Source organism: Grus americana, chromosome 23 (assembly GCF_028858705.1).
Source record: "Grus americana isolate bGruAme1 chromosome 23, bGruAme1.mat, whole genome shotgun sequence".
Classification (NCBI taxonomy): Eukaryota; Metazoa; Chordata; class Aves; order Gruiformes; family Gruidae; genus Grus; species Grus americana.
The window spans coordinates 527,559-552,768 of record NC_072874.1 but is presented as its reverse complement, the minus strand read 5'-3'; the positions used below and the strand labels follow the sequence as shown (position 1 = coordinate 552,768).

Here is a 25,210-nt window from a genome sequence, read left to right as displayed (position 1 = left end):
GCGAGCAAAATGGTCGTGTAGTAGAGGCGTAGGGAAGGGTGGCTGCTCCGCCGCTTCGAGCGCCTGCATTGCAGTGATGCTCCGTGCCCCAGAACCAGCTGCAGGAGCTGCCAGCTGTGGGACAGTGGCTGCTGCTCCTTGGAGGGGAGCTTGGAGTCAGAAACCTGTGTCCACCCCAGTGTCCCTTTCTCCTCCCCACCTTTGCACGCCTGGGCGAGGCGTTCGTGCCCCGCTGGGTCCCCCCATGTCTCCTGGTTTGCCCCATGCTCCGACCCGTCTGCCCATCGCTAACCTGCGCTGTGCTTTCCCGTGCACCAGTACGAGCAGGCGGCCGACGCGGAGCTGGCCTGGGTGGCTGAGACCAAGAGGAAGCTGATGGCTCTCGGTCCCATCCGCCTGGAGCAAGACCAGACGACGGCTCAGCTGCAGGTGCAGAAGGTACGTGGGGCAGCGAGGAGGGATGCGGTTTGGGTGATGGGCTGGCGTCTGGGAAGGGGCAGCTTTACCCTGGAGAGGCTTCTGGGCTTTGGGTTGCTGAGCACAGAGCACCAGGAGGGATGCAACACTTGTCTGTGGTAAGTAAAAGAAAAAAACGAGGAAGGAAGAGGATTTAGAGAAATGAAGTGTTGGGCTTCTGAAGGAAAAAGCCTCCTGCCCGTTTGCAGGAGCCGAAAATTTGCACGGCCATTTAGGGCTGGAGGGATGCTCTTGCCTGGCCTCCCCTCGAGAGAGCCGCTCCTTTCGAAGGCTTTCCCTGCGGCTGCCGGAGCAAGCTCAGCCTGCGTCTTGCAGGCGCTGGCAGCCGGAATAGCTTAGAGAAATGTATATATTGATTAATGAGGGTGCTTTTACATTTGCTTTTTGCTCATTGTTCCTTGCAGTGGGGGACTCCTCGTATCCCTCCCGGCAGCCAGACGTGGAACAAAGAGACGCTGGGGGTTTTTTTATATCTTTGAGATGAGCTCATGCCTGAAAGAACGTGCACTTTAAATAAACGGCCCTTTTCTTCCCTTACCAGCCTTGGCAATCAGAGCAGCATACAGGCTTATTGGATTTAAAAAAAAAAAAAAAGAAAAAGAAAAATAAGACATTGTTATAAGGGAGGGGGACTAAACCGTCAAGCATTAAGTTAAATTGAGCTGAGCTTGGCTTCCCGCTGTTAATCGCGTGGACCTTGGGAATCGCAAAGTTATTGGTAGATGCAGTTCTGGAGAGCATCGTTTCAGGCGTTTAACGATGGATGGTGGAGCTTTTCTTCCAGTGAGGACCCTGGGTGTGGAAGTGGACTGATACCTCATTTTAAGAGCTTTCTCAGGCCTTTGAGAGAGAGGTCGATGTAGATGAGTCACGAGAAAAACATGCAGTAATCTGCATTTTCAGCCAGGTTTTCAGTGTGCCGCAGGACGCTTCTGCTGAGTTTTGCGCGGTCTCTGCGCAGGCAGGAGGGTCCCGTGGATGGGCTGGGGGGAGAGCTTGGGCTCGGCTCTGATTTCTTTCCTTTCTTTGGACGTTTCCTTTCTGCAGGCTTTTTCCATCGACATTATTCGGCACAAAGACTCCATGGATGAACTGTTCAGCCAGCGCAATGAGATCTTTGGGACGTGTGGCGAGGAACAGAAAGCTGTGCTCCAGGTGAGCCTCCCTCTGCGACGGGAGAGACTGGGAGGGGAGAGAGGCTAATGCTCAGCTCTTGCACAGGCTGAAGTAGTTTAAAATTACTCCATCTTTAGTAATTCCCACCAGCGTTAGCAGAAATCTCTCTACATTTATTACTCTCCTTTATTGCATATTTTTATTGCAGTGTTTGGGGATGGGGGGGGGATAGCGGAGATTTCTGAGGCTGCTTTAATTGGAATTACAGCTTGCACGCGTGGAAGGCCACCAAAGGCACCTCCTGCTCTTCCAGCTCGCAGCGTGCAGCTGGCACTTCTCCTGGGCCCTTTTGCATCCCTCGCTGTAACTCTCCTCCCTCCTTTTTTTTTTTTTTTTTTTTTTTAGGAGAAAACAGAGTCCCTGGTGCAACAGTACGAAGCCGTGAGCCAGCTCAACTCGGAGCGCTACGCTCGCTTGGAGCGTGCCCAGGTCCTGGTCAACCAGTTCTGGGAGACCTATGAGGAGCTGAACCCATGGATCGAGGAGACACAAGCCCTCATCTCCCAGCTGCCCCCTCCGGCCATCGATCACGAGCAGCTCAAGCAGCAGCAGGAGGACATGAGGGTAAGAGGACGCGGCGTTTGCATCTCCCGCGCCGTCGGTTCTTCTGCCTTAAACGCAGGCGCAGCGCTCGCAGGGGCGAGAGTGCCTTTTTTCTGAAGTTTTCTGATATTTATCCCCATTCTCTTCTTTTTGGGAATCCTGCCTATGTCATACAAGTGTGCCGTGAGCGTACCATGTGGAAATCACTACTTACGTTGGAGCGCTTCATACTAAAATACAGATTGCGCCCAAGGGAGCCTGGCTGCCTTCGGATCTCCTGCCCGATTGTGGCAGGGAGAACCGCTTTGTGCTTTTAGGGTAGAGAGCTGCAAAGTGAGTTTTCTCAGCGGTGTCCCCCCGTGGGGCTGTGGGGAGGGTCAGGAGCCGGCCGTGCCGGGGAAGGAGCCGTGCCGGGCGGCGTGCCGGCGCGTGCAGAGCCGTAGCCATGTTAGGAAGAGCCGAGTGCCATGTGCTTGGCAGATGCTGGCTCAAGAAATCCACAGTGCAAGTTCACTACCAGATACGATCGCTGCTCTTGGAGTGTTGCGTGAAATAAATAGGCAGCGGCTTTCAATAGATTTCTAAACAAATGTATTTTTTTCCCCTCTATTTCCTAGCAACTGCGAGAGTCCATTGCTGAACATAAGCCTCATATTGACAAGCTGCTGAAAATCGGACCGCAGCTCAAGGACCTCAACCCCGAGGAAGGGGAGATGGTGCAGAAAAAATACGCGACGGCTGAGGCCATGTATGCCAAAATCAAGGAGGAGGTGTGTCAGCGGGCTCTTGCGCTCGACGAAGCCGTCTCGCAGTCCACCCAGGTACGCTGGCGTGCAAAGGAGCCGAGTCATCTTATCATGGACCCCTGGGGAAGCTGTGTGCTTTGAAATGCGGTTTTATTCTGAGTGTTACGATTGTAAAACCCTTTATAAGTCACAGCGTGGTCAGACACCTCCAGGGTAGTTTCCTGCCGCTCAGCACTGGCTGCAAAAGCAGTGGAGAAGGCGTTTGAATCTTGACATAGTAAATAGGGTAATAAATTTTTACAGCCTCAATAATGATGCTCGTTCAAAGGGGCTGTTCTGGCATCCACCCAAGGTTGGAAGGGCCCGGAGGGCCTCTTGAAGGAGCTTAGAGAGATAAGTTTGATTTCTGATAAGCTGTGTGCGCAGTGAACGGCCACGGGACCCTTTGTATGGGAGAGTTGATGGTCGTCTCCAGGGTCTGGGCATCTCCAGAGGAGCTCGGTGACTGCAGGAGCAGAGATAGGAAAGGAAGGGCAGAGAGCGTAGGTGCTAAAGTCCAGAAAGGGGGCGAAGAGTTTCTGCCGCTGAGGGTTTATGACCCCTAGCTATGTTTCATTTCACCCCATGTTACTGTAGCACAGTTGGTTTTTGTCATGTCTGGGTGTTTATTTTTTTTATTCCTGTATTGTGTAGTCACTTCTCTTGGTTTGCACTTGTATTAACTCCGAGTTTTTCCCCCCACACTCCCCTCCCGTCTCATCTCTCACTCCCATTGTGGAATGTGTTATCTGTGTGTGTTGCTGCCTGTGCCCGTCCTCCCCACATGGTCCCATTTCATTCTTGTGTTGACTGCGCCCCACCATTGCAGATTACGGAGGTAAGCCCCACCACCGCAGACGTTCATTTACACTCTTTCTTTGGGCCGATTCTATTTTACACCCGGACTTTTATTTGTGGTCCGTGCACAGCTCAGCAGAACGTGCTTAAAAATTAACTCTGGGGGCCTGAAATCACGTTTCTGAGATGGCTTTTGTTGCATTGCCACCTGGTCTCTGCCGTGGCCAGCTGCCGCTGGGAGTGCTTCCTGCAAAGCAGAGGTTTTGCTTTCAGAGCGGTTTACACTGATGCGCGGAGCTTTTCGCTCTAGCTGGACTTGCCGGTTTGCTCCTGCTTGTTGGCTGAGCCAGCGTGCTCCTGATCAGCTTTGCACCCAGAGCTCGTCTCCTCTCTGCTGTTAGAGCCTGGGACCTGGGGACCGCCTGCAGAGAGGGACCTGAGCTGGCAGCCAGAGTGCAGAGCCGTCCTTCTCACCAGCAGAGAGGGGGTTTGGGATCTTTAAGGCCAAAGCTGACTTTTCTTTTTTAAAAAAATAATAACAAACCCTGCTAGACCCCCTTCCTCTCTCACTCTTGGCTTTCTGGTTCTGCTTTTGTTGAAGCCCCAGCTCCTGGCACCTCGCTCCTCCCCGTGTGCATGCAGCCTTCCACCATCTCCTGCCGGGACGGTTTTCTTGCTGACCTTGCACCGAGCGGAGATTTCAGTCAGCACCAAACACGGGCGCTTTTCCAGCAGCATCTTTGCGCAGATACTCAAACAAACAGGATTGGGTTTTCTTGCCATGCTGTCCGTCCGCAAGAAGTGGGAGAGTGGTCAAAAATGTGAATTTTGTACAGTTGAATCCGGTGACAAATCGCTGCCGTGTTTGGTTCACAGTTGCCCGTGCCGGCGCTGTGAGGCTGTACGGCTGACGTATGGTTTGAGCCGGTGCAGCCTGGGGCTGTTGGCAGCAGAGGAAAGCAGAGGCAGGCGTGAACAGGAGGCTGCAGGTTTAATTGCTGTTGCAGGCAATGTTTGTCCTCTCCGAGAGGCCGCTGGGCGCAGCGCTAAGGGCTGTTGCACACGCAGGGAGAGATGCGACGTTGCTTAATCTCGTCTTGCCTGCCCTAATGGACTTGTTCTTCTCCAGTTCCACGATAAGATCGAGCCCATGCTGGAGACGCTGGAGACCCTCTCCTCCCGCCTGCGCATGCCGCCCCTCATCCCCGCCGAGGTCGATAAGATCCGGGAGTGCATTAGCGAGAACAAAAACGCCACCGTGGAGCTGGAGAAGCTGCAGCCCTCCTTTGAGGCTCTGAAACGCCGTGGGGAAGAGCTGATCGGCCGATCGCAGGGAGCGGATAAGGACCTGGCAGCAAAAGGTATCTCCGAGGAGGTTTTGGCTGGGCTGGTAGCACTGCCCGACTTCTGCTACCCAAACCGTGGCTCCGTCGCTGTTAGGGAGGCTCTGATGTCCCAGGGGTGTATTTTGGAGGGTCTCTTGGCCTGAGGAGGAAGGACAAGTTCTCTGCATGCAGATATCTGGTACCTGCTTCCATGTGGAGCAGACAGGGTGGTATCAGCCGGAGGAGAAAGAAGTATTTGTGGCTGCTCAGGCAGAGCTGAGCCGTCAGCCTGAGCTGGTCTCTTGTGGCAACCGTCGGTGGCCCTCTGTGAAATGATTTGTTGGTGTCGATTCAGCGTCTAATGGAGGGAAGGAACATCCCCAGCACAAAGAGACCTGTCAACACGATTGGCACTAATTGGCACCTTTCTTGGCAGCTCAACAGCCAGCTCATGGACTGAGCGAGCGTAGACTTCACGCTAGAGGTGGTCAGAACAGAGGTTCGTTGGAGGGGAGAGTGTGTGGGCAAATTTGCCCTGAGCTTGCCTGCACATAAATAAAGGCTTTATTTCTGCAAGCTGGAGTTTCTCATGTCCCTCAGTATCTCTGAGTTAATGCTCTGATAGTCCTGGTCATCTTTAATTCCCATTTGAATATTCCATTGGCTATTTCTCAGTGGAAAGTGTTTGCAGAATGCTTTGGAGTTGTACAAAGGTTTCCTTCTTCACTGAATGTTTTCATTCCCTTCCTTAGTAATCCATGATAAGTTGGATCAGATGGTCTTCTTCTGGGAAGACATCAAAGCTCGGGCGGAGGAACGTGAAATGAAGTTCCTTGACGTCCTGGAGCTCGCAGAGAAGTTCTGGTACGACATGGCAGCCCTCCTGACTACCATCAAAGACACGCAGGACATCGTTCATGACCTGGAGAGCCCAGGCATTGACCCCTCCATCATCAAGCAGCAGGTGGAAGCGGCAGAGGTGAGGACCATGGGACGGTACCCCTGTGTGGAACTTGTCTGCACCCAGCTTGTGAGCTAAACTGGGACAGATCTTCGATACGAGCATGGCCAGAAGTGGCTGTAAAACAGTTTTGTAGGCAGTTTCGGATTATGAAATGTTATTTCCACTGCAATTTGGAACTGCAAGTTAAAAACCAGAAGTGTAATTCACATATCCCTCCCCACCACCCCCACCCCCTGTTCCAGACGAGGAAATGATACTTAAATCACTTTATCTGCTGCTGTTTTGGGAAGCTCATCAAGTGTGCGGTCAGATTTGTGTGCCCACTTGTTTTGAGTGATGTGGAAGTTTGCACGGTTCTGCTCCCAGTCTCAGAAGAGGCATCCGAGTGCTGTCTAGCGTGGGAAGTGTATATTTAGATTTTGGTTAGACCGGAGATAAGTGTAAAGCTGGATGGGCTTGGATTTTATGTTATCGTTTGGTTGTTTCATATAAGTGGTGAAATCCACTTCAGGTGGATTTGACTTGACTTGGACCTCGGGCAGCAGGGATGTTTCTTTATGCTTCGCTAAGTTTGTTGTTGCTATTTCCTTTTTATAACCATTCTGACTTTGGTTTGCAACTTTTGAGTCTCAAAACCTAATTCCTGTGTTGACAAAATACTCCTGTAAACAGTCCATCTCTTGTAAACAACATCTTGAGCCAGGCAGTGAGGCACACGTCAAGCTAAATACAGATATTCTTATTTTAGTTCCCCCAAACAGCAGCATTGCCACTGTGGCCAGAGGTGGGAGCAGACCAGGTTGGTGGTGGCAATGTTGGGGAGCGGTTTAGCCCTCCTGTTCATGGAGCAGTTTTGGGAGAGCATTTAATAATAACCATTTGTTTTTTGTCACTGTGTTACATGCAGACTATTAAAGAGGAGACGGACGGCTTGCATGAAGAGCTGGAGTTCATCCGACTCCTTGGAACTGATTTAATTTTTGCCTGTGGCGAAACTGAGAAACCAGAAGTGAAAAAGAGCATTGATGAGGTAGGAAAACCAGCAGCCTCTCCTTCAGATAAAATCAGGTAGGAGCCAGTGGCAGCTCCGGTAGAAGAGCCTAACGAATTTTGTGGGCAATCTTGTGTTCCGCAGATGAACAATGCGTGGGAAAATCTAAACAAAACCTGGAAGGAGAGGCTTGAAAAGCTTGAAGAGGCCATGCAGTCGGCTGTGCAATACCAAGATACGCTTCAAGTAAGAGGCAGGGCTGCTTGCGTGGGTTGGGTAGACCTTGGGAACGCCACTGCGAGTCCTCTCCGTGGAGTTGTACTGGGATTTGCACTAATGCAAAGCAGAAAACATCTCCTGGGCGAGTGTTTGCAGCCTCTGTTAGAGCCTGAGCTCAACAGCAGGCTCCAAGGAAGAGCAGATATTTAATTGCGCTCGTCTTCCCAAATCTCTCTTCACTTCTGCACGAAGCAGCAGGATGAGCCTGGCTGCCCGAAAGAGCTTGCAGAAGCGAGTGCTGGCCAAGCAGGCATCTCGGCCCCGAAAGACAAGTTTCCTGGTTGCGGGGTGATGCAGACACCTGCCCCGCTTCCCCGATCGGCTGCAGGGAGAAGGCTGCTTGGCGTTCCCTTTGCTGACGGTGTCTGCACTCGTTTCAGGCCATGTTTGACTGGCTGGATAACGCCGTGATCAAACTCTGCAACATGTCTCCCGTCGGCACGGACCTCAACACGGTGAAGGAGCAAATGAACGAGATGAAGGTACGCGGGCGGAGTGGGACCAGTTCTTCAGCGCTTGCTTTGCGTGGCAGAGCTTGCGCTCCAATGATTCATTTTGTTCTGGTTTTTGTCCTGCTTGTTTTGGCAGGAGTTTAAAATGGAGGTTTACCAGCAGCAGATTGAAATGGAAAAGCTTAATCACCAAGGTGAACTGATGCTAAAAAAAGCTACAGATGAGACAGACAGAGACATCATAAAGGAACCACTGACAGAGCTGAAGCACCTCTGGGAGAATTTGGGCGAGAAAATTGCTCACAGACAGGTAGAGAGATGATCTGGGCTCTCAGAAGTGCGGGGTTGAAGGTCACTGGGATGCTCCCGCTCCTTCCCAACTTAAATTTTCCTTTTCCCATCCCTGTCCTTGCCCAGCATAAGTTAGAAGCCGCTCTTCTGGCACTTGGGCAGTTCCAGCACGCGTTGGCGGAGCTGATGGCCTGGCTGACCCACACCGAGGAGCTGCTCGACGCGCAAAAACCCATCAACGGAGACCCAAAAGTCATCGAGGTTGAACTCGCGAAGCACCATGTGAGTACTCCCACTCCGGGTCCGTTTTTAGTCTATTCCCGTTGCAGGATTTTATTTCTCATGAAGGTTTTGAGCTGGTTCAAGTCCATGAGAGCATGCAGGCACTAACAGGGTGTTTTAGAGGAACCCAACGTTTACCCACCACGTCTCGTGTAGGTGCTGAAGAACGACGTCCTGGCCCACCAAGCGACCGTGGAGACGGTGAACAAAGCGGGCAACGAGCTCCTGGAGTCGAGCGCAGGGGACGACGCGAGCAGCCTGCGAAACCGCCTGGAGAAGCTGAATTCGTGCTGGGAGTCGGTGCTGCAGAAGACGGAGGAGAGGGAGCAGCAGCTGCAGTCCACGCTCCAGCAGGTCGGGGAGATGCGTCGGGGGTACCCCCCTGTGCCGCGGAGAGCTGCTGAGGGTCCGCTTCCCCCTTCGCTTTGCGGGGAAACGAAGGGGGAAGGAGTTAGACACACTGGGATTTTTTTTTTGTTTTTCAATGCAAGTTTTTCGTTTAACTCTCAGTCCTGGAGTGTTTGGGTGCCTGGCCAGGGGCACAGCGGGGTCCGGGCACAACCCGCGTGGTTAAGGAGGTACCGTGTGTAACCTTCCTTAACGCGCTGGTGCATCCGGCTCTGCCTCTTTATCTGGTTTGGAAGCAAACGCAGCGTTAACTCTGGCGCATGATCAATGGTGGCTGATGTCATCTGATCCGCGGCTGATTATGTGTTCCCGAACAGGCCCAGGGTTTCCATGGTGAGATTGAAGACTTCCTCCTGTGGCTAACGAGGATGGAGAGCCAATTGTCGGCATCAAAACCCACAGGAGGTCTGCCAGAAACTGCCCGGGAGCAACTCAATGCCCACATGGTAATTTCTTAGGAGAGAGTTTTAATGCTTTTAATCCAGCAAGCTCCTGTCTGTCAAATATCAGCATCCAAACTTCTCCCTTCTATGCCTGATGGGAAGAAGAGTGCTTCTCTGGTCTCTTCTCACAGATAATTTTGCACTTGATGCCTGGGACAAGCATCGAGATGCTTTAACCACCTTTCTCTGCTCAAAGCGACACGCTGCTGTCACTTTTCTGCCTGCCCTGAACCTCATTTTCTCGTCACCTTGGTTCGCAGTGAGACCTGGCCCTTCTCCGAGCTCTTCCTTTGTCTAACGCCCTGGTGATGCCTCCCTTGCAGGAGCTGTACAGCCAGCTCAAAGCCAAGGAGGACGTCTACAGTCAGCTGCTGGCCAAGGGGCGACTGATGCTGCTGAACCGCGACGACTCTGGCTCTGGCTCAAAGACGGAGCAGAGCGTAGCGCTGCTGGAGCAGAAATGGTGTCTGGTCAGCACCAAGATGGAAGAGAGAAAGGTAGAGTTGGTGTCCACCCTTGCTCCACGAGCTGGTCCGACAGCAGTTGCTCCCTGCTTTGCCGTTCTGCTTTCCTAAGAGGGATGGAGTCGGTCAGGGCTGGGGGTTTTGGGGTTTTTTTGACAAGCTCTCTCTTGGTTGCACAGGTTGAGTTTGTCTTTCAGGTGGTGCTGTCTCAGAGCATCAAGCTGTTAGATTTTTTTTTTCTAGATAGTCGTCAGAGTTGGTTAAATCACACAGAAAATGAGAGTAAAATTGCTTTTTGGGTTAATTTAGAGGAGAGGGGGGAAGAAGGCTCCTGTGGCTCTGAAAGGCAGGCTTTGTTGGTCCTCTGTGAGACATCAGGCCAAGTCCTCCTCTGAGCTGACTCCATCCTAGGCTTTTGGCCGGTGATGAGATAAAACAAGGGACGTGGTGGCCTCAGCCCAGAATAAATTTGCGGTGCTGCAGCTGTTGCCGTCGAAATATCACCCACCTCATTTACCGAGCCGCTCTCCCCATGGCGATCCCTTTCTTGGGAAGCTGAGGGTGACGCAGCTGCTCGTGTGCTGATGAAGGTCTCCCTTTTCATGGGCGCTTCTTGTTTTGAAAGAAAGCGGTGGCTTTCACCGAAACCCCCTCCCCTTGGTAAACAAGTCGCGTTCCCGGGCCGAAGCGACGAGGTTCCTGTTGGAGGGGCGTTTCGGCGGGGACACAAAGGCTGCCTCTGTCTGCGAAACTGCAGATCGTGAGCTCTCACCCTCTGTGTTGTGTTTTGGTTTTGTTTCCCCCCCCCCCCTTTCTCCCTCCCTCCCCGCTGCGGCAGGCGAAGCTGGAGGAAGCGCTGGCCCTGGCCACGGACTTCCAGAACTCCCTCCAGGACTTCATCAACTGGCTCACGCTGGCCGAGCAGAGCCTGAACATCGCACCCCCGGCCAGCCTCATCCTCGCCGCCGTGCTGGCCCAGATTGACGAGCACAAGGTACCGGCGCCGTCAGCACCCAACGGCTCCCCGGGATGGAGGGAACAAGGGTGGCACCTCATCTTCCCTGCACCCACGGGCTGCTCGCAGGCACATCCAGCTCCCTTACGGATAAGAGGATATCTTTGCCGTTTGCAGGTGTTCGCCAACGAGGTGAATGCTCATCGGGACCGCATCATCGAGCTGGATCAAACAGGGAACCAGCTGAAGTTTCTCAGTCAAAAGCAGGACGTGGTGTTGATCAAGAACCTGCTGGTGAGCGTCCAGTCCCGCTGGGAGAAGGTCGTCCAGCGCTCGGTGGAGCGGGGACGGGCTCTTGATGATGCCAGGAAGCGAGCGAAGCAGGTGAGAACCATGGGAAGGGTGCGACAGACCCCAAAGTATGGCCAACCTTGGAGGACAGGAGGTCCCAACACCACAAAGGGACTGGGGACACCACCAGTGTTGAGTTTCAGACTTGATCCTGTTTCTTTGCAGTTCCACGAAGCTTGGAAGAAACTGATTGATTGGCTGGAGGACGCAGAGAATCACCTGGACTCGGAGCTGGAGATCTCCAATGATCCTGATAAAATCAAGCTCCAGCTCTCAAAACACAAGGTAGAGCTTTGCCAAAGCGAGACCAGTGCTGGACACTGGGTGGAAGGGGGCTTTGTCGGGAGGGGGAGCAGGGCAGCACCTCCCCTGCCATCAGGACAGGGGAAAGGCACGTCCACGCTTACCGCTGCCATGGGAAACGTTCAGCTGGGGATCTTCACAAGCACCGTGTATCTTCAGAAAGCCAAAGCCAGGCTTTCCAAAACAGTTCTGTTTTCTCTCCGGTTCCCAGGAGTTCCAGAAGACGCTGGGGGGAAAGCAGCCCGTCTACGACACCACCATCAGAACAGGCAGAGCCCTCAAAGAAAAAGCCTTGCTTCCAGATGACACTCAAAAGCTGGACAATTTACTGGGAGAAGTCCGGGATAAGTGGGACACAGTGTGCGGCAAATCTGTGGAAAGGTAAGTCCAGCCCCAACATTGTACCAACAGCGCTTGTTTGCCGAGGACTCATCAAAGTGGAGAGCAGAGGAGGGGGGGGGGATTTCATGGGGTGGCTGGAGGAAGTCACTGGGATATGAGAAAAGGAGGTGAGTTTGTTCGTGGAAGTTCACGGGGATGTTTGTTTTGCAGGCAGCACAAGCTGGAAGAAGCCCTCTTGTTCTCTGGCCAGTTCATGGATGCGCTGCAGGCCTTGGTGGACTGGCTCTACAAGGTGGAACCCCAGTTAGCTGAAGACCAGCCTGTCCATGGTGACCTGGATCTGGTCATGAACCTGATGGATGCTCACAAGGTGAGAACACCTTTTCCAGCTCTTCTCTGGGACATGAGTGGGGTTTGTCTTCCCCAAGAGCCAAAGAACGGAGGAGCCAGAGTTGGCGCGTTGCTGCAGAGCTGCGTGTCTCGCTGTTTTGCTTTGCTGTGGTGGACAAGGAGGGCAAAACCAAGGGGAACGAGTGGGAAGAAACTTTCCCGTAGGTTACAGGAGCTGGAGCTCTGTTCTTCTGAGATGCTATCAGTCAGATCTGTTGAGGGTTTAGTTTTGAAAAGGTGACTGAATTTGTAGTCGTCTATAAACTTTGGTCTTGGCAGTTCTCTCCAGCGTGTCTTGGAGACTGGCGCTCCTGGGTTTGGATTAGGTCACATGTTGAAATCCACGGACAGGGCTTGGACATCTGTTCAGGGCAGCCGTTGCGTTGCTGCTGGAGCTCCTGGGCTAGAGCTTGCCTGCTCCAGGTCACAACTGCTTCTGTCAGGGTGGAAAGTTGGGGCTCCTGCCCACGTGCACTTACACCAAAACACGCTCAGGAGCTGCCTGTGCTGCCTAGCTCCCTGCCTGCCTGCTCTCCCGTCACACCGGTTGTGGTGGATCCCTGATGTGGGTGCAAAACCCGCGTTACAAACTATTTCAGATGTGCCCCCTGCTTTATTCCCCACGTGAAACAACCCGCTGGGTTCTGTCCTCTCTCCCTCCAGGTCTTCCAGAAGGAGCTGGGGAAGCGCACGGGGACGGTGCAGGTGCTCAAACGCTCCGGCCGGGAGCTCATCGAGAACAGCCGGGATGACACAACCTGGGTGAAGGTGCAGCTGCAGGAGCTGAGCAACCGATGGGACACGGTGTGCAAGCTGTCCGTGTCCAAACAAACCCGTCTGGAACAGGCCTTGAAGCAGGTGAGCAGAAGGCTAAGGGTGGAAGCAGTCTTGGAGAGCTTCGTTGGGGCTACAGGCTTGTGCCCAGAGGTCAACACACACATCAGCGAAGACATTTTGCCCGGGGACTGGTCTCCTGGCCGAGCAGGACACCCCAGCCCTGCAGGAGTTACCAGTGAGAACTGCAAAGCAGTGGGTTAGGGTCAGTCATTTACTTATTCTTTTCCCCAAAGAAGAGCTGGTAAAGGCTGATTTGAAAAAAGAGGATGAAAAGATCTCACTGATGTGCACAGCGGGAATAGAACGATGGTCAGGCTGTCCAGGCTGGTGTTTGCTAATGTCCAGTGCAAGACAGAGACCTAGCCTGGAGCTTTAAAAAAAAAAAAAATACAGGTCAAAAGGCTCTTAAGTAGGATTTATGTCAAGTAGTCAATTTACAGAATAAACTACCCAGGTGCCAAACTGGTCAGAACACAGGTAGCTGTGCTGTTTTAATAAACATCTAGTTCTACAGTGCCGCTAACGCCGAAGGGGAGGTGCCCGGCCGCTTGGGACCCGTCTGCTGGCGCTGCCCGAACCTGGGCCCACAGACAGGCCTTATTTCCCCTTTTTTTATTTGCTTTTTAAAGTCCCTTTCAGCCCTTTGTCTCTGCAGCTCTCAGCAGTGAATTGAGTGGCCCGTTTCAGGAGGAGGAGGGCTAACGCCTGTGCTTTTGTCGCCGCAGGCAGAGGAGTTCCGGACGGCCGTGCACATGCTGCTGGAGTGGCTCTCAGAGGCAGAGCAGTCCCTGCGCTTTCGGGGAGCGCTTCCCGACGACGCCGAAGCGTTGCAGTCCCTCATTGACGCACACAAGGTACTGGGGAGCTCTGAAACGCAACCCGAGCAAAATGTGTTGGGGAGAATATTGCAAAGTAATTCATTTGGGCCTTTCAGGAGTTCATGAAGAAAGTGGAGGAGAAGAGAGTGGACGTGAACGCGGCGGTGGGCATGGGGGAGGTCATCCTGGCCGCCTGCCATCCCGACTGCATCACCACGATCAAACACTGGATCACCATCATCCGAGCCAGGTTCGAGGAGGTGAGTCCACCAGGCTTTGTTCCAGGCTGATGGTGAGAGGCGGTGGCGGACGCAGCTGCCAAGGATGGCCGTCGTTGCACATGGTGTTGATTCCCGCCCCTGGTTTCCCACCCCGGGCTGACGGTCGTCTCTGTGTTTCCGACAGGTTCTCACGTGGGCGAAGCAGCACCAGCAGAGACTGGAGTCTGCGCTTTCCGAGCTGGTGGCGAACGCAGAGCTTCTGGAAGAGCTCCTGGCTTGGATCCAGTGGGCTGAGACAACCCTGATCCAGCGGGACCAAGAGCCCACGCCACAAAATATCGATCAGGTCAAAGCCCTCATCTCCGAACACCAGGTGAGCCCAGTGCCGAGCACAGCAGGCACTTGGAAGAGGCACGGGGCGGGGGGGGGGAGTTTATTCCTGCCCCTCCATGGAGGAGGCATTGTCTTCTCTGGAAGTCCCTATTAAACCCGACCAGAGCTGTCACCTGGGGGCAAGGGGACAAACTCCAACGCTTGCAGATCCAAGCCAGCGCTGTGCAATAGCTTAATCACTGGTGATGGGGGTTTGTGGCCAGTGTTCCCATCTCCTCCTTGGGTTTTCCATGTCCCAGCAAGGATCTGGAGCGACAGCAGCTGGAGACCAAAAACATTTCAAAACTGCAAAGGTTCTCCTGTCCCTTCTGTGTTTTGACAGTCCTTTATGGAGGAGATGACACGGAAACAGCCAGACGTGGACCGGGTCACGAAGACGTACAAGAGGAAAGCTACGGAGCCCCCCCACGGACCTTTCATCGAGAAGTCCCGCAGCAACAGTATGTCTCCGCTCGATACGCAGCTTTCAGCAAAACGTGCTACGATGGGAGGAAATGAAACGCATAGGAAACTAATTAACTTTGATTATCAATTAAGAAGGCATCCTGCATTGACAGCCACCAGGAAGGCAGTTGAAACTTGTTAGGAGGGGAGGATCCAGGTGGCATTTACCCAAAGGCCCGTGCCGGGCTGTGCTGCGCCTGGGGAAGTTCGTCGCTGCTTTTCTCTTCCCTCTGCAGTGGCTTTGTGACGAGGTTTTTTGGGGTCTTTTTTTATGTTGTTCCCTGAAGCCAATGTGAATTCCCGAGTGCGAAGGGCGCGCTGCGGGGGTTTGGGTGTAAAACCGTCCGTCACCCCATCCTCCTGCATGGGGTCACTGCTTCCCTTCGGAGAGCAGCCAGCGAGGCCGTGGGAGGCTTTCTGTTTGAGAAATGAAATGTATTTCATTGCCGCTCTTTCCTGAACCGCTCGCTCAGACTTGCCGAACCCATCAACACCAGCTCGACCAATTCCTTTTCTCCCCTTTTTTTCCCCAGGAAAATCCTTGAGTCAGGCCGCCCCTCCCAGTATGCCCATTATCTCCCAGTCGGAAACAAAGAACCCGCGGATTAACCAGCTCTCGGCTCGCTGGCAGCAGGTCTGGCTGCTGGCGCTGGAGCGGCAGCGGAAGCTCAACGATGCCCTGGACAGACTGGAGGAGGTAACGGCCACCGACTGCTCTGGACCGGGGAGGGGGAACGGTGCTGGGGGGTTGCTCGCCGGAGAGGTGCGAGAAGAGTTTTAAATCAGTGCTGCCTCTTGAATTGCCCAGCTCTTGCAGACGGTTACTGCTGCCTTTCTGAAAATGAAAAAGAAAAAAAAATATTCCTAAAATATTAAGGCTGAAAACTACCTTCTGTAATTAACTGCACGTTAATGAACTTCTTTGTGCCCCTGCAGTCGGTATCTGTAGAGGTAATGACAGCCAGGCCTGCTTTACTCCTAGTAATTAGTTTAACAATTACTGTCTATATCTTTTCCAAACATCTAATGTAATTTTTGTTTTTGTTTATGCTTAACAAAGCAGCTATGCCCAGAAGTGAGTGTTTTTGTTTTTTGTTGCTTTTGCTGTAGGTCAGTTCAGTTTATACGTATTAATGTTTTTTCTTTGTTGCTTTTAACTCCAAGAATGTTTAGAGGGGAAAGGAAAAAAAAGTGCTAAAAACTGTTGCATTACCTTGCTGTGAGCTGCTTTAGCTGGTGGGATCATTGGGGGGGGGGGATAAAAAGAGTGTTAATGTAAATTGGAGGGTGAGCGGCTCATCAGAGGCTGGTGGCAGAGCCACAGGGTTCGCAGAGCTGAGGCGTGCCCCGGCTGCTGTCTCACCTGGAAGATGAGCAAGAAATCCCTTCTCGGCTGCTTAGAGGGAAAGGGAGAGGGAAGACGCGTGCCCAAAACGATGCCAGCAATGGGTTTTCCTCCCGGGCAGAGCCTGGCGAGTCGTTAGGCAAAATCCCAGGCGAGGAAGTATCCCCAAATTCCCGAGCGGAGACAGGGGATGTGTGTGTGTGTCTGTGTGCAAGTAGCTGGTATCTCTGCATATGTGTACGTATCCCGCCGTGGGGGATGCTGCATCCCGTGTCAATGGTTCCGTGACGCGCGGTCCAACGTGGTGGCTGTCGGCTACGCTGTGTGTCCTTCTGTTCTGGAAAGTCGATTTGAGCGGCCCCCTCGTTAACGGGGGTCGTCTGGATAAACCCAGATTAACTTTCCCGGGAGGGCGGGTGGTGAGCGTTAGCATCGGGAGCTCGGGCACGGGCTCACCTGCAGGCTGGTGGCTTTGGGTGCTGTAGAGCCGGGGGTGCTGCCCCTTCGGGGATTTTCCCCTCCTGACTCTCGCGGGTTTCCTTCCAGTTGAAGGAATTTGCAAACTTTGACTTCGATGTCTGGCGAAAGAAGTATATGCGCTGGATGAACCACAAGAAATCCCGGGTCATGGACTTCTTCCGGCGCATCGACAAAGACCAAGATGGGAAGATCACCCGGCAGGAGTTTATCGATGGCATCCTGGCCTCTAGTAAGTCCCTGTCTGCCTGAAATGAGCTTGGAAAACGGCCACCTCGGTGTGACAAGAGGTTGTCCCTGCTCCAGGACTGAGATGCAGACCGTGCTCTGAGGAGTGAGGTCCCTGCATCAGTTGCTCATTTCTTTCTCCTTCCAGAATTCCCCACCACAAAGCTGGAGATGACCGCGGTGGCCGACATCTTTGACCGTGATGGCGACGGCTACATCGATTACTACGAGTTTGTGGCTGCTCTCCATCCCAACAAGGATGCCTACCGCCCCACCACTGACGCCGACAAGATCGAAGATGAGGTAAAGCACCGAAAGAGACGGGCGCTCGGGGGTGTGGGGGTGGTTCATGCCGCGGGTTGGCACTGAGGAAGACGAGGAGGGGGGGGCAAGGATCATGTCGGTGCTGAGCCAAAATAATTCACCTGAACACCGCCAATACCTACCGTGTGCTCGAAGCAAAAGCTGCTTAGGGCTGTGTGTTATCCCAGCAGCGCCTTGTACTGGGGGAGATTCCCAAAATCCGGGTCCCTTACCTCTCTTGTTGGTGATGGCAGGTCACCAGGCAAGTGGCCCAGTGCAAGTGTGCCAAGAGGTTTCAAGTGGAGCAGATCGGCGAGAACAAATACCGGGTAAGGCAGAGGGGGCCGAACGCCGCCCCGGCGGCACAAACCCTGCTCCCCCTTCCCGCCCGGGGAGGGATCACCCACGGGGTGCCCAGCCTGGCGCGGGGACCCCCCCAGGGTGAGATGGAGACCTCGTCCTCCGGCATGCCGGCTCCCGGGGGAGGCGGCTGAGCCGTGTTTGCCCAGCACCGTCCTCGCCCCAGGGCGTTCCCCGAATCGGGAGAGTATAAAAGTGGCCCTGTTCTGGGGCAGCCGGCCCGCCGGCCCCGTGAAACGCTGCATTCACTCTGCCGGCAGCCGCCCTTGAAGTTTTCCTCATGGATGAGTGTACCTTACGCCTGTGTTTTTCTTAGCTCGCTCCCGAAGAAGGGAGAATAATTTCCTTAAAGAATCTCTTTGTAACGGGCTGGCTGTTTGTGTTTCACATCGCTCGCCGAGGTGAACTGGTGAATCGAGCTGGCGGCGGAGCTGCCCGCTTTCCTGCCCGCTGGCTTTGGGGCTGATGCTCCGGCCGGGAGGAGCCGAGCTGCGGCACTCACCCCCCGGCTGCACCGGCCCCGGGCTCCCCAACCTTCTACCTTACACCCACATAGCGTAAACCCCACGGATTTCTAACTACCTGCAGTTAACAGTTTTCATGATTATTGCACTGTTAATGCCATAAATGTTTTTCTTGTTTTTCTTTCCCCTCCTTTTCCTCTCGCCTTTCCTTCCCCCCCATCCCCTCTCCTTCCACAACTCCTCTCCCTCCGTAGTTCTTCCTCGGCAATCAGGTACAGTTTGCCTTGCAATGCTGTCTCTCACCTCTTTTTTTTTTTTTTTTTTTTTCTTTTTTCTTTAACGAACATAGCTTTGTGTGTCCATGATGCTGCTCTGTCCTTTGTTGCTGTGGGAGGATGTGATCTGTGAGCGCTGTTTAGCAGAGCCTGGTACAGAGGAGTGCCTGAGCTGGGGGGGCCACCCGGAAAAAAAAAAATTGCATTGGGCAGAAAAAAGGGAAAAATTCATTGGGCAGAAAAAACGGGAAAAGTTCAATGGAAAAAAGCACGATTTGACAAAAATAGGGAGATTTTTCTCTCGTAGGCTCCTTTCTCAGATGCATTGGGGGTGTTGATGGTAACCAGTTTCAAACCACAGCACCCTGTGGCAGGGAGCGGTGGGGTACAGGCGGGCTCGTGCCCGGGACTGTCCCTCGGGGACGGCCAGCCCGGATGAAGTCACGGGGGTACAGCTACCTGCACGAGGGCTGTACCAGGCTCTGGTGGGTTTGGATCGCAGTTGCTGTGGAATGAGAATGCTGGGTCCACCCCTTTAATCCCGTAGGTAACGATAACTAAACCCTCATCCCCGCTACACCCACTGAGTAACTCCTAACTGGAGCAAGGCTTACGAAACCTGCATGTATCCCCGTTACTCGTTACTGTCGTGGCCCGGGATGAGCAGTGCGGCGTGCGTGAGTGCCAGCTGGTTCGGGGTGGGCAGAGCTCTTCTTTTAGCGGGACTGGAGCATCGCATCCCGTTACGATGTGCCCACTGTTCCCCGCTCAAACAGAAAAGCGTGGTGTTTTCCATGTGAAAGGATGGTGCTCTACCAAAAACATGCCCCAAAAGAAACTTGAACGTCCAAAGTGGATGGATCCAAGAGAGCTCTGGCTTTAATTTAGACAGTGATTATAGAAGAATTTTCGACAGCAACTGTAAAATGATGTCAGTGTGGCAGTGGAAATGAGAATTGATTTGTCCCTGGTTTTCCCGGGTGCAGAACTAGCTCTTGAAGGACACGCAGAGCCCAGAGAGAGGGAAGGCAGCTGCCCTGCCCTCCTCCCTGCCCGCAGACACCATGGCCGTGCCGAGCGCGGCTGTGGCAGCTCTTTCACCGCGACACCGGGGCGAGCATGTTTTGGTAGGGGCCCCGAGCAGGGAGACCCACCAGCACAGTCCAGGGTCCCATGCCCCGCAGGAAGCAGGGTTGGAGATGCTGTCGCCTCCTGCCCCTCTGCCTGCCGTGACCCGTCTCAGTGTGGCTTCGCACTCTCCGTTTTCATTTAATCTCTTGGTTTTTGCATTCTTATCCGCCCAGGGAAAATGTTGCTCTTTTTTTTTTTTTTTTTTTTTTTTTCCTTTTTTTAATGATTCTGAAGAAGGTCTTGCTTCCAAAGGCTGGTTCCTCCATCTTCCCGTCACAGCAGGTGCTCTGTAGACCTGGATGCAGAGCTGCTACATCCAAGCAAGGCTCCCGGTGTCCTGCACCGGCTCTGCTGCCTGCCCCGTGCAGAGGGCAACCAGGAGCCTGGCCTTGCCTGTCCAGGACATTTAGGGAGCTTTGAAAAACAGGCACATGCTTCTGAGTCAGGGTGCACTTGTTTGAAATTGCAGGTATTTAAAATCACTAATGAACATTTGCAATCACTAATCAACATTGCTGCGGGATTCCTGCCTGGATTCCCATCACTCTGCACTCGCTGGGCGATCTCTGCGGCGGGGGCTTTCTGGCTGGTGGGGTCAAGTCTGAGGCTCGGTGAAATCCCTGGACTTCAGACTTGATGATGAGAGGTTTCTCGCTCAGCGGTGACACAGCACTGCTTGCCTCGCTGATTCACCAGCACTCAGTGATCTGAATCAGCCGGCTCTTTTCCACGTGGGCTACACCAGGACGGTCATTGCGTTGCCAGCCTCTATTTCCTTCGTGATTAAAAAGAAAAGCTACAATTCTGGCTGAGAAAACCCATCCAAAAAACAAATTCCAAATTCTCATTCGCTGCTCGAAAAAATTCTCTCTTTCCAGCTTTAAAACTAAAGGATTTGAATAGTTTCATCATCTTAAAATTACGCAGCAGAAAAACTCCTGTAAATTGGTACTAGCCTGCACTTATCCCAGATGAACCTGTCTGGAGAAACCTTTAAAATATTCAGTAGATCAATAAGAGCGTTCGGGACCACACAGAGCATTTCCAGTAGCTTTGCCCTGGTGCAGCCCGCTGCGGGAAGGAGCCGAGTGTCCCTTGTTGCGTTCCCCTTGTCTGAACTGTTTCTTGGCTCCACAGTTCGGCGATTCCCAGCAGCTGCGGCTGGTCCGTATCCTGCGGAGCACGGTCATGGTTCGCGTCGGTGGAGGATGGATGGCCCTGGACGAATTTTTAGTGAAGAATGATCCTTGCAGAGGTAAGGCAATCCCTGGGTTTTATACGACTGGGGTCGTCTTGCCCAGTAAAGGGAGTTTGAGAACTTGTCTGCTCTGTGAATGACCAGTACCAGAGTGGGTTATCCAAACCACAGGCAGGAGCTGGAGAGAACTGATCCAAAGCAAACGATAGAACTTTAAATTGTGAGATTTGATGATACCGCAGCAAATCTCGCAGCGTGTAGCCTGGTGTCTTGGGAGGAGAAGAGGGAAGAGTTGTGTTTCTTGTTTTTAAGACCCCAGCAAGTGGAGCTGCATTGCTGTGCTGGGGGTCTCGGCTTCCCTTTGAAGCCGCCTCGATCTTCGGCTTTTAGGGCTGAGCAGTGTCCGCTGGAGCTGGTTTAGTGGGGCGCGTTTGGAAGGGACGCTTGGGATAACACAGACCAGGGTTGCGTATCATGGGCACGGAGAACCAGGATCGCCTCCTTCCCAAAACCTTTATTCTTGAGGTTTCATCATGGTCAGAGCTGTGGGGCTGGAAGCGATGCTCTGCCGTGACCGGCTGAGAGCTGTGACCGGGGGACAGAGAAGGATTAGCAAGGGGGATGGCCAGGAATTAAGTGCATCAAGGGGCAAGAAAGCAGGAATCTGACCTGTTCTCCCACCAGAAATGCCAATCTCTGCTCCACGCAGCCGGGAGCCCTCGCAGGAGCATCCCCCAGGGCGGTTCACAGGGAGGATGGTGGGGTGAGCAGCTCTGCCCTGGCAAAGAGGAGGGCAGGCACCGTGAGAGGGGACCAGAGCCCCACCTTCCTGCCCCCTTACTCCAGCAGGAAAGGAGCATTTAATAGCAGCTCACTGCGTATTTTGGAGAGCTTAGGTCTGTACTCCATATGTCCCTGTCTCACTGGGGTCTCCAAGATGTTAATTGCTTCGGATATGTCATCTTCAAGCTGCTGCCGAACCGTTCCTTGCTCCTGCTGCCTAACGGCTGTTGCTGAAAGCAGCATGATTTACAGCGTGTGCCGCTTGCTTTGGGGAACCTTCAGGGTTTTCCTGCTCCTCCGGCCTCTCCCGTTCATGCTTTGCAACAGCTGTTTTACGGTGCCGACATCGAGGTTATTTCCATCCCTCGGTTATCTCAGCGTGGTGCTTCCCTTCTGCAATTGCTTACTTGGCTTTCTGGTCCCATATTGCGTCGACTCTAAAACCGTTCCCGTGTCCCGTAGGGCTCGGTGCACGCCCTCGCTCTCTGTTCAGATGCCGTGAGTGTGAAACACGTTGGCGTGCATCGGCTGGCCCAGGAGCTGAAGTCCACAGACCTTCGTTCTGCTTGGTTGCCCCTCGCTTGTCGAAGGGAGACCCTCCAGCTCTTTGGGGCGTTCGGGTGAAAATTTTAAAGGCTGTTAATGGGTGGTGGCCATTTCTCTCCTCCCCCAAAACTGGCGAAGAGCTGCCCAGAGCTGTGAGCGCGCAGAATCGCAACCCTTCAAAGCTGCTCTTACTATTCTTAAGCTATGTTAAAGGTGACATCGGCCGCTGTTGCAACGTGCCATGTTTAAAGTCCATCGGGATTGCTTTCCCCAAGACGCTAGAGAATAACAGAGCATCCAGTATGAATTCATGGGCCTCGGGCAGCTTTTTGTCGGATAATTTCTCAAAGAGCTACTCTGTGGCAGGAGGTGGTTAGGGCAGAGCGAGAGCTGGGACGATCTCACTGCCATCCGCTCACCCTCGGAGATGGGCTTTGGGAGACGCCACATCCCCAGAGCCGCCTGAGCCCCCGTAACACCACCGGGTTCCCGCGAACCTCAGGTCTCCTCTCCTTTTGTCCCTTTCCAGCACGAGGACGGACCAACCTTGAACTCCGAGAGAAATTCATCTTGCCAGAGGGGGCCTCCCAGGGAATGACACCGTTCCGATCGCGAGGCCGAAGATCAAAACCATCCTCGCGGGCAGCCTCCCCGACGCGATCCAGTTCCAGCGCCAGCCAGAGCAACCACAGCTGCGCCTCCATGCCATCCTCTCCCGCAACTCCGGCCAGCGGAGCCAAGGTGGGGTTTGCGCGTGAAGCCTTCCTCTTTCCTCTCCTTTAGAAACCGGCGGCCTCCAAACCTGTCCCGGCGAGACGAGGAGCTGCGGGAGGTGTGAGGAGGAGGAGGAAGGTTGGGGCTTGGGGGCTTGATGCTTACTGTGGTCTCTAGACGTTCGTGGTGCCTGCAGTAAGAACCAACCCTGCTTGTCCACGCAGGATGGATGGGGTGGGGTGGGATGGTGCAGGACAGGTTTTCAGCCCAAGCTGGGTGCTCGTGGAGGGTCCCCGGCTCTCGCCGTGCAGCCGAAGGCTCCTGGTCCCCAAGGCAGGGCTGTGCCGCAGCCGTGGTGTCTGGCTGGCACGCAGGAAGAAGCCGTCGCCCGTCGTCTCTCTTTTCCCACCATTTCGTCTGCCCGTGCATGTTTTATTTCATCATCTGTTTGGGTTTTTCCCCTTTATTTTAATTTACATATTTCCTGTTTGGTTCTCGTTTCATTTTAGTGCCGTTTCCCCCCATTCCAGATACTTTCCCGTTTTGTTTTTTTTCTTTCTTTTTTTTTTTTCTTCACTCACTTCCACCTCTTCCCCCCCCCCCCCCCCTTGGATTTTCCATTTCACAGACTCCACATCACTTCTCTCGATGTTATGACAAACCCTGGTTGATAAACAGTAAAGCGAGCACCCCCCTGAGGGGATTCGATTATTCCGACTTCCAGCTCTCGAGCGCCGAGGTAGAGTATGGTCTCGCAGCCCTGAGGACCTGCTGACAGGCCAGAGTGCCGCTGGCACGGAGAAATTCTGCTCCCTTGCCTGTTTTAACGCTTTCCTTGTGGTAGAGCAGCGCTTGTTAGCACCGCTAACGCTCCGACTGTTAGCGTTTTTCATAGGTTTCTAACTCGGAATAAATAATACGTCGAATAAAGCATGACGGCTTGCGATTCACATTTACCTGCTTTTAAACCAAGAGAGCGACGTTTATCCTCTTGTGCTTTAAAAAGCAAAAATTTTCCAAGCTTTAATAGCTCTTAAGCATTGAAAAGCGGCCGTGTTTGGCTTTCAAAAATTGAAATCCAGCAGCCGAGTTGAGACTTGAAAATCAGCTACAGCGCATGCACAGTAACCACATTGCCTTCATTTTTATGAAGCGCTTGTATTTATCACTGTGTTGAAGCACATATGGTGTGTCCGGCACCGGCACCGGCTTGATGCTCCCAGGAGGATGAATTCGGGCTGAGACTTTTGTTTGATCTCCCTAAAGCTTCAGCTTCCTCGCGGACTTTCCTGACCTTGTGAATCAGTGATGAGAAAAATACCTGGTAGATCTTGGTGATTCACTGAGTGGTGGTGTGCGCTGGCAAGATAACTGCGTCTTGCTCGGCGGTGCTTTCACGCAGAAAAGGATTTATTTTAAATCATCAGAATGTCAGGAGCACTTCCCCAGTTGCCTTAAATTGCCTGCTTGCTGCTGTTAACTTGTTTATAAAATAGGATCGAGGACGAGAATCGAAATCTCTGATGATGAAAATGGTACCTTTGCAATCACGTGTTAATGGATTTTAATTCCCCGGTGCCCGAAGGGGAGCCCACTGCTTGGCTGCCCTTCTTCCATCGCCCTCTCCCCTTCTGCAGCTCCAGTTTTATGACATTTCAAGATTTTTAAGTTTCAAAAAAAAAAAAAAAAAACCCCCCACAAAATTGCAGGGGATGGAAAGAGACTTCTCCAGCTGTTGCTTTAAAGCTCATTGGGAAATGCCCTCCGATATTAACGTACCTCTGTCCGGGGATGCGGTTGGGCTGGAGCCGTCCTGCAGCGCTGCCTCCCCAAGCCCCGGGGGACCGGGGACACCACGGGCAGTCACTTTTCCTGCAGCGCTGCCCCAAACCCAGACCTTTGGTTGATGTTCTAGAAACTGGAGCTGCCCGTTCCGTTCCGACTGGATCCAGGTGCCCTCGCCCTGCCGGCACCTGCCCCTTCGCCCCTTCGCTTTCTTCCGCAGCGGCGGGAGCAGAGCTGCCTGTTATGCTGCTTCTCCACCCCCTTCGTCTGCATTTACAACATCTTAAAGGTCGGGGAAAGCGCCGTTTCAGGATGCGACCCAAGCTGATTCGCTGCCTTTTGAGTCCCTGTTCGTCGCTGGTGTCTCGCTGCTCAAATTTGTCCGCCCTTGGGGGTGGGTGCACGGACCTGCCCGGGGCTCTGGCAGCAAGGCGATGTCCCCCAGCCTCGCAGACTCACGCTGCGCTGATGCCTCCCTACAACGGGATGAGTTCCTCAAGACACTGCGTTGTATTTGACCTTCCAAAATGATCCTGAGCTGCTTACGTGCTAAAATACCTGGTTTTGCAAGATTTCACTTTCTCCTTGGGGAGCTTTCAAGCCCAGATGCTGCTGTCCTCCTCTGGATGGAGAGCGGCTTTGCTTTTATATTATTTTTTTCCCAAACGCTTAGAAATAGCTGCGTATCAGCCTGAAACGCACAAACTGCCGTTGCCCTCCAAATTTTCAGGCTCCAGGCTTTTTTCTGTTTTACGAACCGTTGCTGAAACGACAGCTTGTGTTCTCCTTGACCGTTAAGATGGATGTTTCTGAAATGACAAAATCTTTTCGCCGGGGTACTGGTCTCGGACGTGCTCTCGGCCCGTTAT

General features: G+C 53.3%; 1 protein-coding gene across 35 annotated transcripts in view; it reads left to right on the top strand.

Moving 5' to 3' along the window:
• The window catches only part of MACF1 (microtubule actin crosslinking factor 1), a 144,171-nt gene that overhangs the window by 116,820 nt on the left and 2,141 nt on the right, over window positions 1–25,210 (top strand). For 16 of the 35 annotated variants that reach the window (XM_054802247.1, XM_054802235.1, XM_054802251.1 and 13 more), the window contains 33 exons: window positions 319–438; window positions 1,525–1,632; window positions 1,999–2,217; window positions 2,814–3,017; window positions 3,811–3,819; window positions 4,909–5,140; window positions 5,857–6,083; window positions 6,976–7,098; window positions 7,204–7,305; window positions 7,719–7,820; window positions 7,927–8,100; window positions 8,208–8,363; window positions 8,520–8,717; window positions 9,089–9,217; window positions 9,538–9,711; window positions 10,517–10,672; window positions 10,811–11,017; window positions 11,150–11,269; window positions 11,499–11,668; window positions 11,840–11,999; window positions 12,683–12,877; window positions 13,582–13,710; window positions 13,791–13,934; window positions 14,080–14,268; window positions 14,611–14,728; window positions 15,266–15,429; window positions 16,624–16,786; window positions 16,931–17,085; window positions 17,340–17,414; window positions 18,164–18,181; window positions 20,453–20,570; window positions 22,372–22,583; window positions 23,185–23,295. In XM_054802247.1, coding sequence (XP_054658222.1) covers window positions 319–438; window positions 1,525–1,632; window positions 1,999–2,217; window positions 2,814–3,017; window positions 3,811–3,819; window positions 4,909–5,140; window positions 5,857–6,083; window positions 6,976–7,098; window positions 7,204–7,305; window positions 7,719–7,820; window positions 7,927–8,100; window positions 8,208–8,363; window positions 8,520–8,717; window positions 9,089–9,217; window positions 9,538–9,711; window positions 10,517–10,672; window positions 10,811–11,017; window positions 11,150–11,269; window positions 11,499–11,668; window positions 11,840–11,999; window positions 12,683–12,877; window positions 13,582–13,710; window positions 13,791–13,934; window positions 14,080–14,268; window positions 14,611–14,728; window positions 15,266–15,429; window positions 16,624–16,786; window positions 16,931–17,085; window positions 17,340–17,414; window positions 18,164–18,181; window positions 20,453–20,570; window positions 22,372–22,583; window positions 23,185–23,295 — 4,881 coding nt within the window. The remainder of the gene's footprint in view (window positions 1–318; window positions 439–1,524; window positions 1,633–1,998; window positions 2,218–2,813; window positions 3,018–3,810; window positions 3,820–4,908; window positions 5,141–5,856; window positions 6,084–6,975; window positions 7,099–7,203; window positions 7,306–7,718; window positions 7,821–7,926; window positions 8,101–8,207; window positions 8,364–8,519; window positions 8,718–9,088; window positions 9,218–9,537; window positions 9,712–10,516; window positions 10,673–10,810; window positions 11,018–11,149; window positions 11,270–11,498; window positions 11,669–11,839; window positions 12,000–12,682; window positions 12,878–13,581; window positions 13,711–13,790; window positions 13,935–14,079; window positions 14,269–14,610; window positions 14,729–15,265; window positions 15,430–16,623; window positions 16,787–16,930; window positions 17,086–17,339; window positions 17,415–18,163; window positions 18,182–20,452; window positions 20,571–22,371; window positions 22,584–23,184; window positions 23,296–25,210) is intronic. The other 19 variants (XM_054802259.1, XM_054802253.1, XM_054802241.1 and 16 more) reach the window with 6 other exon arrangements.